This window comes from Drosophila bipectinata, chromosome XL (genome assembly GCF_030179905.1).
Source record: "Drosophila bipectinata strain 14024-0381.07 chromosome XL, DbipHiC1v2, whole genome shotgun sequence".
NCBI classification, from domain to species: Eukaryota; Metazoa; Arthropoda; class Insecta; order Diptera; family Drosophilidae; genus Drosophila; species Drosophila bipectinata.
The window spans coordinates 1193725-1206775 of NC_091734.1; the positions used below are offsets into that span (position 1 = coordinate 1193725).

The 13051-nt window shown below is 35.8% G+C and overlaps 1 protein-coding gene across 2 annotated transcripts; it reads left to right on the top strand.

Annotated features, from left to right (window-relative positions):
• Positions 1 to 2827: 2827 nt before the first annotated feature.
• On the top strand, positions 2828 to 12706 carry LOC108124146 (uncharacterized). 2 transcript variants are annotated; one of them, XM_070279990.1, is made up of 5 exons: positions 2828 to 2986; positions 4586 to 5180; positions 10871 to 11019; positions 11264 to 11344; positions 11416 to 12706. In XM_070279990.1, exons 2-5 carry the CDS (start codon positions 4805 to 4807, stop codon positions 11542 to 11544), a joined length of 735 nt encoding a protein of 244 aa, XP_070136091.1. In that variant the 5' UTR covers positions 2828 to 2986; positions 4586 to 4804; the 3' UTR covers positions 11545 to 12706. The 2 variants fall into 2 exon arrangements, with proteins under 2 accessions (XP_070136091.1, XP_043065956.1); XM_043210021.2 differs by having other exon boundaries at positions 4610 to 5180.
• The last annotated feature ends 345 nt before the right edge of the window (positions 12707 to 13051 follow it).

Consider the following 13051-nt stretch of genomic DNA (forward strand, 5'->3'; position numbering starts at 1 on the left):
CCCCTTGGAAAAGTGCGAATTCGGGTTTTCCTCAGTTTTTGGCGAATATCTTGGCAATTTCGCAGAGGATCCTAAAAAGGGATGCCATTTAGGAATCAGGGATCCTTTCGCCGTCGATCTGCATCCAAAGATTCCTAAAATCCTCCAAAAAAAATTTTGCCCCGATTTTTGGCAAAAATCCTAGGGGTTCCCCTTGGAAAAGTGCGAATTCGGGTGTTCCTCAGTTTTTGGCGAATATCTTGGCTATTTCGCAGAGGATCCTAAAAAGGGATGCCATTTAGGAATCAGGGATCCTTTCGCCGTCGATCTGCATCCAAGGATTCCTAAAATCCTCAAAAAAAAGTTTTGCCCCGATTTTTGGCAAAAATCCTAGGGGTTCCCCTTGGAAAAGTGCGAATTCGGGTTTTCCTCAGTTTTTGGCGAATATCTTGGCTATTTCGCAGAGGATCCTAAAAAGGGATGCCATTTAGGAATCAGGGATCCTTTCGCCGTCGATCTGCATCCAAGGATTCCTAAAATCCTCAAAAAAAAATTTTGCCCCTATTTTTGGCAAAAATCCTAGGGGTTCCCCTTGGAAAAGTGCGAATTCGGGTTTTCCTCAGTTTTTGGCGAATATCTTGGCAATTTCGCAGAGGATCCTAAAAAGGGATGCCATTTAGGAATCAGGGATCCTTTCGCCGTCGATCTGCATCCAAATATTCCTAAAATCCTCAAAAAAAAATTTTTGCTCGATTTTTCGCAAAAATCCTAGGGGTTCCCCTTGGAAAAGTGGGAATTCGGGTTTTCCTCAGTTTTTGGCGAATATCTTGGCTATTTCGCAGAGGATCCTAAAAAGGGATGCCATTTAGGAATCAGGGATCCTTTCGCCGTCGATCTGCATCCAAAGATTCCTAAAATCCTCAAAAAAAAATTTTGCCCCGATTTTTGGCAAAAATCCTAGGGGTTCCCCTTGGAAAAGTGCGAATTCGGGTTTTCCTCAGTTTTTGGCGAATATCTTGGCAATTTCGCAGAGGATCCTAAAAAGGGATGCCATTTAGGAATCAGGGATCCTTTCGCCGTCGATCTGCATCCAAATATTCCTAAAATCCTCAAAAAAAAATTTTGGCTCGATTTTTCGCAAAAATCCTAGGGGTTCCCCTTGGAAAAGTGGGAATTCGGGTTTTCCTCAGTTTTTGGCGAATATCTTGACTATTTCGCAGAGGATCCTAAAAAGGGATGCCATTTAGGAATCAGGGATCCTTTCGCCGTCGATCTGCATCCAAGGATTCCTAAAATCCTCAAAAAAAAATTTTGGCTCGATTTCATTCTGCATCAAAAGTTTTTTTAAAATTTAAAAATAACTTTTCGCTAAAAATTTCTCCATTTTTGCCCCTTCCGATGTCCATAGCTCTGCCAATTTGTATCCGATCTCAAAATAAAGTACCATTTTGTAATCAGTAAACCCAGAAGGAACTTTTTTCATTTAAAACATTGCTGAAATATGATTTTAAAATGTTTCCAATTTTTTCCTAGGGGTACCGCTGTAAAAATTAACGATTTCGCTGAACGATGAAAGAAGATCACGTATACGCCCCTTGGTCTGAGAGCTTTTTCAGCATCAAAGGAACATTCTTATGCTAGATAAGCTTTAATAGGGCTTTTAATTTATAAATATATATTTTAACGTTTTATACCCTTGCAGAGGGTATTATAATTTTGTCCAAAAGTGTGCAACGCAGTGAAGGAGACATCTCCGACCCTATAAAGTATATATATTCTTGATCAGGATCACCTCCTGAGTTGATATGAGCATGTCCGTCTGTCCGTCTGTCCGTCTGTCCGTCTGTCTGTTTCTACGCAAACTAGTCTCTCAGTTTTAAAGCTATCGTCTTGAAACTTTGCACACACCCTTCTTTCCTTTGCACGCAGTATATAAGTCGGAACGGCCGGGATCGGCCGACTATATCCTATAGCTGCCATATAACTGATTGATCGGAAATGGTATAACTTTGGTGTTTTTAGAGTTAGAGAGTTCAAATTTGACATGAGAGCTATTTTTGGCAAAATAATACGACATGCCAAATTTCATAAGGATCGGCCGACTATATCTTATAGCTGCCATATAACTGAACGATCGGAAATGACCCAACTTTCGTGTTTTTGAAGATAGAAAGCTGGAACTTGGTACAGATTATATTTTTGGCCAGTTAATCCGACCTACAAAATTTCATTAGGATCGGCCGACTATATCCTATAGCTGCCATATAACTGAACGATCGGAAATGACCCAACATTCGTGTTTTTGAAGATAGAAAGCTGGCACTTGGTACACATTCTATTTTTGGTCAGTCAATCCGATCTACCAAATTTCATAACGATCGGTTGACTATATCTTATAGCTGACATATAACTGAACGATCGGAAATGGTATTTGGTAGAAATATCAACTTTCGAATTTTTGAAGATAGAAGCTTGGGACTTTTTTTTAGATTCTTTATTGTAATTAATTGGTTTTATTATGATGTAATCATAAGGATCGGCCAACTATATCCGATGTTTGCGATATATATCCGGTTATAGCTGCAAGGGTATATAAACTTCGGCTCCGCCCGAAGTTAGCTTTGCTTTCTTGTTTTTAATTAAAAGCTTTGGGTGGCTTTACTGCATTAAAGTTTTTTAATGCCAGGATCTGAGCATAGAACCTCTGAGCTTTCCCCAAGCTTTTAAGTTTACAGTTAGAAAGTTTGCGTTTCGAGCCAAAGCTTGCAACACGTTGTGCGGCAATGTGGCCGTTAATATTGCTGTTGCGCCGAAACATTCCGCAAGAAAATCAGTTGCAACACAGCCTCAGCCGCGACAGTTGGCTCTCGACTCTCGGATGATCCGGACCCGGATCGGAAACGAAATCGGAAGCGGCAGTAGTAACCGAACAAACAAAAAAACAAAAAACATACAAAAAAGCCCAGAACTGCAATCTATAAACGGACTTAGACTGAGATCCTTTCGGGTTTGTTTACATTTCCTCTTTTTTTTGTTGTTGTTGTTGTTGGTTGCAAGCAAGTTCTATCTTTGTCCTTTTCGTTTGTTGTTGTTGGTGTTGGTGTTACTTGCAATCTGCTGCAGCAGCAGAAAAGTCAACAACAAACAGCAGAAAGCAAACATTGGTGATGTTCGACCAAAAAAAAAAGAAAAAAAAAATTGAAATAAAATTCTGAAGTAAAAAGGACAAAGGACACAGAGCGAGAGTGACCCAAAGTAAGAGGCAGAGAGCGTGAGTGGCACAAAGAGAGAGTGTTTGGGGAAAATCACCCAAAAAGTTTCTGCTTTGAATTTTAACGGCAACGTGTTCGGTGTAATTTCTGTGTGTTTTTGTTTGGTTTTTCCTTGGTTTTCTTTTTTTTTTTGTTATTATTATTTTATTTTCAAGTATATCTAGTGCTTGCGTGTGAAAGTAACTACCATTTTTTTTTGCTGGTTGGTGTCAAAAAAAAGTTCAACATTTTACGTGAAGTTGTAAGTAGCAAGAGAGCCTTGAATGACAAAATAAAGCCAAAAAAAATACAACAAAATTATAGGAAAAACGGTAAAGGAATCCTAGGGAAAATCAATGCGCGTATGCGTGTGCCCTTTACATCTGGCTGTGTCTGTGTGTGTGTGTGTTTTTGTTTGTTTGTGTGAGACTTTGCTTGTGTGTGTGTGTTTGAAAAGGAAAATCCATAAAGCGGCATAAAAGGGAAATTCCAACTTGGTCCAACTTTTGGCCAATAATTTACAAAATTCAAATTAAAGACAGCACCCCTGCTATGTGTGGGTGTGAGTGCGTGTGTGTGTTTGCTTTGCTTGTGTGTGCTTTTTTGGCAACTGCTTTGAGCCAAAAATCTGCTCATCCGCATCTGCAAGACAATCTGGCCAAAAAGAAATGCAGAAACTACAACGTATCTGTTGTAAACAAGCGTTTCGAATGCCAAACACGGAATCGCCAAGCAGCTGATTCCCACCCACCCCCTTTAAAATAAAATAACAGTAAAATAAACACACACACACACACATATAGGAGGAGAGGTGCTGCCAAAAAAATAAAACTATCTGTCGACAAAAATTCTCTTAAAACTTTTCCTACAAAACCACAGAGGGTTTGGTTACACTTTGATCCTTAAGGACCATTCAAGAATTACTTAAGGTTTTAAAAATAATAAAAAGTAAAATAATACTATAAAGAAATTAAAAGAAAATAAATATTCAGTTAATTAAACACATATAAGTATTTTTCTCAAATTTAAAATATAAATCATGAAAATATGACTTACTTTTATTAAAGAAATTGTCTTGAAAATGTTCTGTTATTGATTTTAAATCTTGATATATAATTAATCTTCAGTATAAAATATGTAACTTGTTAAAAGCTTAAATTTATTGAAATTGAAATTTATTAAAATGCAACAACAATGGTTTAAAAACCCTTTAATATCTTGAAAGAAAACCTAAGTATTGAGTAATTCGAACATCTTAAAATCTTCTATATATTCTCAGAATTTAATAAAAAAAGATCTATTGAAAATAATACTAATAATATTTCCAATAATCTATTACCTTTCTAAATACGAAGCCACACTCTTATGCCAACCAATAGTGCAAGGACAGAGAACGCGAAGAAGTGGCAACAGCAGCAAAGAGCACTGAAAGAAAAAAAGCTCAAGTATAAGCAATATATATAAACAGATAGATATACAGATATATATATATATATATATATATATTTTTGTGGCAATTTTGAAGCTCCCACAATTGTTGTCGCCGCCGCCAAGTTCAAAATCAACGCCTGACAATGACAAAAGCAGCAAAGTGGCGCCCCAAAAACCCAACAAAAATAACAACAGCGGCTGCAACGACAACAATCTTACCAACACCAATCAAAATACAACAACAACAACAACAACAACAAGTAATAACAATTGCAACACAACAAGACACAACAGCAACAAAAACATTAAGAACTGATGTTGCAACAACAATCAATGGAAACGACACGACATGGCGACGTCAACGATTCTGCACACTTCTGGCCCACTTGCAGTGCCTTTCGAAAACGGGCGTCACAAATGGCCTAAGGCCGGGGGCGTGGCTGCCAACAACGATGACGTCCGATGTCGCCCGGCTGCTGTTGGTCCTCTGCCTTCTGGGCTGCCTCTGGCCCTATTCAGGTAATTAGCATTCGATTCTTGCCCAAAAACCATAAAGCCAACAAATCTCAAATGGGCCAAAACCGAAAAAGAAAAACTCTGAATCTAAATTGGCCAAAAGGAAATTGTAAATTGTTTTTCTTGTTTTTTTTTTGGGTGAACCTTCTAAATATTTCTAAATTTTATATAATTTTCAATTTAAAATAGTGGCAACAGTGCGTATGAGTAATATATAGGAAAATAATTACTCATACGCCCCATAGGCTAGCTTTAAGTAAAAGGGGATATGATGATTTTAACTTATAATAAATCATAAGTAAGGCTCTTGCTAATATTTGTAAGAAACACTTAGACAACAGGGCGTATGAGTTATAGGCAGAGACAATATTACGTATACGACATGTTGGATGTCGTAGAAATTAGATAATTTATTTTAAAAGGAAGAAATATAGGGGAAAAAAATTGTACAAATAAATATTAAATAGAAAAATAATAAAAATTAGAACAGAGCTTGCAATTATATAATTTATAGATAACCTTGTAGGCCTCTTAAATGAAGTACTCTACTGTAATTACTTCCCATTTCAAGGAGGTCCACTCTAATTGCTATTAGCCCCCATGATTGCCATTCATTTGCATCTCATCGTTAGCCATCTATTGCTGCTCTTACCAATCACTTTTCCTTTTTTAGTTTGCTGTCATCCCCTTAATCGAATCAGTTATAATGCCATCGAATGACGCGATTATCCAGAATAACATTTGCGTTCCATTACCTTTGACGGAAAATTAATTTTCTGCCACACACACACACACACACATGGATATAAGCACTCACCGAAACTGTCAGAAATTTTCCCATAACAATGTCAGCCTGTCCGGGGCTCTAATATTATTCTTTTTCTTTTTTTTTTTGCGCAATTTGCATACATCGAAGGTTGCAGGAAAAGTAGGAAGCCCACACTCCATTGAAAAAGGCGCCGGTGAGTCGGTCATAAATCTGACTATTATAGGCAAGTCTAACCAAGAAAATCCCCCAAACGATTTATAGACTAAAAGAAATGTATGAAAGGATTGTTAGTGGGGGTGTTTTACTGTACTTCGCTCACATTACCTTGCCTTGCTACTCAATCAAATTTGATGATTCTGTTTTGCTTTTATGTGCCAGTTGGAGTCGTCGAGTCATAAACAATGGCCTAAAGGAATGAGAAAAGTCTTGAGATTGTTACAGAAAAGAAATAGGGTTAAAATGCACTGGCAAAAATATTGTTTAAGGGGATTTTTATTCAAATTTTTAAGGTTTTTTTTATTTCCTAAACTTTCAGCACTACGTAGTTGAAAAAAATACTAGAAAAGTTATAGTTTTAAAGAATATACTTGGACAAAAATTTCTCAACTATATTCCACCTATTTAATTATTTATATTCCTTTTAAAAAAAACTACTTACTATTTTCTCTGGGTGTAAATTTTCTATTGAGCAGTTTGAGTTTGTTAGTAAGTTGGCAACAACCTTGACTTTGCACATGCAACGTCCCATAAACCCGACCGACCATCCACCAGCCCCCCAGGCCCCCCTTTTCAAATTTGAATTTGTTAGAACACAAAGCACAATAGATGAATAGAGTGTATAAGAATAGAAGAATAGTGGAATAGCGGAACAAAAGTGGAACATGTAAAGTGTGAACTTGAATGAGGCAGATGATACAACTCTTGAGATGAATATCGAACGATATGTGTGTGTAGAGGGCCTCCTCTCGTCATCAATCTTGGTGACTATAGTGGGGTTAATTAATTGCACAAAGGGCTTTAGAGGGTTAAAGCCACAAGCTAAGAACACGGCTTACATAAAGTGCGCCGATCGATGGCCAAAACGTTGCGTTTTAGCTAATTACAGTGTGCCTGCCTGCTGTTTGGTCTTTTTTTTTTCTATTTATCCTCTTTTTTTGAAGAGGCGGTGGTGCAATCCATCGACCGTTGAGTGGCAAGTGTGGTGACAGGCGGTGGGTGGTGACGGCGGCAGGCGGCAGGCGGTGATTACGGTCAATCAAATCACCACAAGGGCATTTGCCAAGCCATGCCCCTCATTACCCGCTTGTTAACCCCATTTTTTTTTGCCCTCAAAGTACAATAGCTGTGGGCCAGGCTAACAGCCAGAAAAGTGTTTTTAAATATTAGGGGCATTTAGCATTTAACTCTATAAGGAGTTATGCAGCTGGCTTTATTTTCCTATTTTACTTTAATTAATAATTAAGGAAAAGGAAAAGTCAAATAAAAGTACCTTTTTTTGTACTGTTCAAACTGGCTTCAAAATTGCCAGCTATCTGTTATGATTTTTTTAGGAAACCTCTTAAAAAAAACACGAGAAAACCTTTTCTTAAAAAAAAACATTAACTCAAACATGCTTTAAAATTTATAGAATTTTCCTGGCCTTTTCTAATTACTAAGCCGCACACGTTCTCAAGTCTTTAGCTTACATTACGCATACGACACGTTGTCACATAGAAATAGAAGAAAGAGCCTAAGAGCAGGTGACAAAAGTGAAAGGCAGGTGAAAGTGGCGACCAAAGCTTTCAAAATGGTTTTATAATCTTTGCTTCCGTTAGTCATACACCTAGAATTAAACCAAAAATAATTGAATAATTAGAAAAAAATGGGAGCTTAATGAACACTTCATAGGTTTAAATATATATTTTGTCAGACTTATCTCAAAAGAGTGCTTAAATCTTTTATATTCAATGCTCCATCTATTTAATTGTGACACCCCTCAGTATTTTCTCTCAGTGTATGAAAACACAAGTAGCTCAGGGATAGAGTGGCGAAAGAGAGCCACAAAAGCAGGCAGCAAAAGTGGAAAACTTGATGGCTGCACTCACTCAACGGTGCTGCCGTGACCCTGCCAGTTTTCCTACGTACTTCCCGCATGCTTTTCCATGCTTAAGCATTTATGAACTGTTTCGAAACAAGGCTGCAACATTGGCAATGCATATTATTTAATATTTCATACTTCCTGCTCTTCCGCAAAAAAAAAAATGAAATGGAAACTCAAATGTCAAGTTAATCAAGGACCTTTGTATATTTTTTAGACCTCAATTAATAATCGATATGATAAATGGATGTGATGAGTTTTATGAAATTCAATTCCCAAAAGGTCATCAAGGTAGTAAGGGGTGAGATTTTCAAAGAAATCATTGCCGATTCAAACTATTTTTAACCTTTGTGGCAAAAAACAAAAATAGAATGGCAGAATAAATGACATAAAATTGCAATCAAAAGGCCAAAATATACGAGTATTTTCCTAAATTAAAAACCGAATTGAATGGCCATTGAGAATAAATTGTTGGCTATAGAGACCTCATTCTCTTTAATTAACTTGCAACCCTAATTAAGTGATTTTGTTCAACTTTTTCAATTGATTTCAATTTAATTTAAAATTGATTTTCATCTGAAAATATGTAGAACAAAGGATATGGGAATTTTGGTTCCAAAATTGATTTCGTTGGCATTTTATTTATAAATTTAAATTCCTTTCAGTTGAGTTAACAAGCTTAAAAATAAATGATATATTCTCCATTTTTATTTTTAATTTTTTACCAAAGTGAGGAAGTGGAGAGAGGCAGGCAGGCACCTTGTGAAATGTCACAACAAAAGCTATTTATAAGTGAGCTGTGGCCCTGGAAATGAAACTTCCTTAGACCCCAGCCTCCCAGCCGTCCCCCCCCCCTTTGAAAATGAAAAAACCTCCTACTGCCGATCCCTGCCCCCTTTTGGGCCGCCACCCATGTCAGTCCAAACTCGGTTCAGGTGGAAATGAAAAGCGCCGGGCATTAAAAAGTAATAAACATAATTGTAAAATAATGCGACCTCTTCTTCAGAGGCTGAGGCTATGAAATGCAATTTACACAGAGAGAAATTAAAGAAACCGATAAATTTTATTTAAATTAAAAAATAAAATATTAGAAATAGCAAAAAGTAGAATAAGAAATTATTAGAATTTCATTATCAGAGATAAATATCAAAAATAAATTACAGTGTAGGGAAGGACGAACGTTAAATTGGAAAGAGAAGGGAGATGGAGGCAGCCTGAGGGGTAGGTCTGAGGTGAGGGCCGTGAGAAAAGCGACGGCAAGGCAGGTGCCACAGAGGAGGGCAGAGAACGGAGGCGTGGCCTGCTAAACTTTGACCCAGGACAGAGCTAAATTGTTTGGGCGACAGCTGGCGCACGAAAGTTGAACGCTTGCTTTTAATTATTCAGCGATCTTAAAAAAAAAAAAGAAAATGCAGCAAGAAGGCTAAGAACTCAAGAAGCCAAAATAGGGAGGGGGAGTGAGGAGTGCAGACAGACTAGAAAGTAGAGAAAGTAGTAGAGAAAAGGCAGAGAGAGAGAGAGAGAGCAGAGGGGGAGTTGAGGCGAAAACCGGCACACGAAAAGCACGTGCACGTGCGAATAATAACCGCAATGGCGGAAAATCGTGGGGAAATGGCGGAAAAGCCAGAGAGACATGGCGACATGGAAAATGGAAAAATGGACAAAGGAGGTGGCTTTAACGGGGGTGGAGTGACGGGGGGGAGATAGAGTGTCGGGGGTTAAGGCGTTGCAAGGAAAAGCAAACAAACAAAGTGGACAAACAACTGCAGCATCCGCCCAAATGGCGCCGCGCCCACTTTTACACTGTCAGCCGTTTTTTTTCTCCTTTTTTTTTTTGGCTAAAAGAAAAAAAAACTTCAAAAGAAAGGCGACGAAAGTAATGTGCCTAAAATGCACTGAGAGAAAGATATAGTTATTTAAACGATTTTGGAATAAAATTTTTATAAAAATTATATTTTAATTCATTTGTAATATTTTAAGTAATGTTTCAAGTTCTTTAGTTCCCTTTTTTTCTAATTTTTTCGAACAAATATGTTTTTTTAATCTGTTTTCTCTCAAAATGTATTTATAATTCCCAACTCTTTATTCAATTCAGAAAGTACAGATAATATTAGTTGATTTTAAAAGATTATTGTTTCATTACTTTACTTTTGAATATATTAAAATAATTTTAATTATTGATTTCTTTATGGTTTCCAATTATTTATTAAGCTCATAAGTTTTTTTTTTATATTTTTCTTTAATTCTTGGTGTCTAATTCCGGTTTTTTTTCTAGTATTTCTAGTATTTCTATTTCTTGGCGTGCAGCACGCGACCCATTAAAGCTCGCACCCAAACCGCATCCGTATTTCGTGTCCGTATCCGTTCGGATGTGGATGTGCCTCCTTCGAACCTGCAACCTACGTCACTTGCAACATTTTTGTGTGCCGTTAGGTTGTAGAGCTTTCTTGAAAAGCTTTTGAAACACTTCCCACTGACCCCATATATCTTACAGATTCAAAGATACTTTTGGCTTCTTAAAATATAATTTAAAACATAATTGTTTTCCTTTTCAGGTTGAATTCAAAATTTCATTCATTAAAACTAACAGAATAAAAAAAATATATAGTTCAAGAGAGTCTGAATCAAAAATCTAACCTTGGGTGATACAACCAAGCTGAACACGTATTATCTGGCTCTAGACTAGATTTTGATTCGGTTTGACCCCAAAAGTCATACGATTTGATAGGGATCAAGCGCCGGACTAGCCGGATTAAAGTGGAGCATCGACTTGATATTTATATAAATAAATACATATATTTATATATTTTTCAAAAAAGTGATTATGTTATTCGATCGGTTTTGCAGCTGCTCTGGAGGAGGATTGCGTTGACTTTCAGGGCAACAAGGTGAACCACGGAATGCTCTATGTTCCAGGTCCCGGGGTCTGTAGCCTGTGTGTTTGTTACCACTCCGAGCCACTCTGGTGCAAGGCCATCTACTGTGATCCGCCCTATGTAAGTTATACCATATCCTAATATATTCTAAAACTATATTTTATAAGAATTAATTTAAAAAAAAAAATAGTGTAGTTAGTTAAAACAAGAGAAAAGGTGTTTGTTCCACTGTAGACAGTTGTTTACGTAAGTGACGAAAGGCATTCGTAGTGTTAAACTAAATTAAAACTTAAAAATCCTTTATTAATTTTTCCATAAAAATAAGTTTAATTTATTATTAATATTTAACAATTTCATTAAATAGTTTTGCAAAAACTTCCGGGTTGGCGAGCGTTGCTGCGAATTCGAGTGCCTGGATCCGCCCGGCGAAGATAAATTGTATCAGGTATTTATAGTTTTAATAAAAAATACTAAAATGTACTAAATGAATATTTAAAATAAATTCTTAATTAATAGGAACGCATGCGGAAGAGAGCGGAAATATTGGCCGGCAACAGTACAGCCTCGAATGTGCGACTCGCGACACCGCTGGCCGTTTCCACCATAATGTTCGGATTTCTGGGCAATAGCTTTTTGAATTTATAACTCCAAATAAAACAATAGCCAGAGTTGGATAATCAATAACCTTAATTTTTGTTGTTGCTCCTAAAGCACGTAGAAACTCTCAAATGAAAAACAAAACTAAACAAAAATTATTACAGTGTAATAAACTAAAAGCAAGGCGATTTTGCAGTTAGTTATTGTTTAAATTTTTTTTTAAAGAAAGAAGCAAAAAGTCATAGGTTTTCACTTATATCCCCTCAGACTTATATAGGAACAATAATAATAATTTCAAAATGCGAAATGATAATGTTTTAAATGAAAAAATATATATATTTAAAAGACAAAAACAAAAAATGCCCCAAAAAGCAATTTCAAAAACATTTTCGAATACTTTCAATGTGATCCGAATCCGATACCGAATCGATAGAGCCAGCAGAAAAATATATAATTAAATAATAAATAGAAATAAAAATTAAGCAACACCAAGAAACCAGAAGAAACTCATCAAGCAAACGTATAAGACAGTCTCTAGCTTCTAAGACTCTATAAAAAATTAAATATTAAAAAAAAACATATAAATATATGTATATTTAAGGACATAGAAATCCATGTAAGCAAATATTGTACATAAGGGTATATAGCTCTGTGTATTGGATCAAAAAAAAACTTGTTGATTAGTGATTAACTAACTAAACGAAGGAAACTTCTGATAGAAAATTAAGTAAATGGTTTTTTTTTTAAGTTAAGTTAATCAGAAAATTGAAATATTTCGATTTTTGTTTTCAATTAAAACTCACCTCACTACATCACATTTTTTCGCATATCACATTAGAAAAAATATTAACAAAAAAAAAGGTTTAGAAATAAAAAGAAAATTCATTAGAAAATCGCGATTTTTGGAAACTGTAGTAAATTACACATATCTTGGCAACATTTTTTCCAAATATTCCAACTATTATCTCCTGCATTGGTGCTAATTTTATCGTAGGCTAAAAAAAATAAAAATACATAAAGTAAAAAATACACACAAGGCACATCAAAAGCTCACTTTCACATCACAAACCTCAATCATATTGAATCAAATTCTATATATCAAGTAGGTAATGTAATCAAGATTAAACAAATAATTAAAAACTAGCTAACTAAACATCTATGATTTGTTAAAAAATTATAATAAATTGTGCCCAAGGTAACCCTAAAATAATATTTTGTTTTATCGCTGGATAAGTTTTTAATTTATCGAACATTTTTCTGAATAAATCGATTGCATAATCAGCAAAAAAAAAGCGAAAGCTTAAATAGATATATACGATATATGAAATATATATATATGTTTAGGAATAGATCTCGTTTCAAATTTAGGCTAAAAAGACTCTGAAGCCATCTCCGTCTCTTTCTATATAGAAACCCTTTGAAAAGAAAACGTAGAACTTAATTCTAGAGATATAGCAGGACCAGCAAACCAAACTCTAAAACTCAAGTCAAATAGAAGCGATTATAATCGATAGAATATCGATATACATTTTTCTCCAAATCACTACAAAAAAAA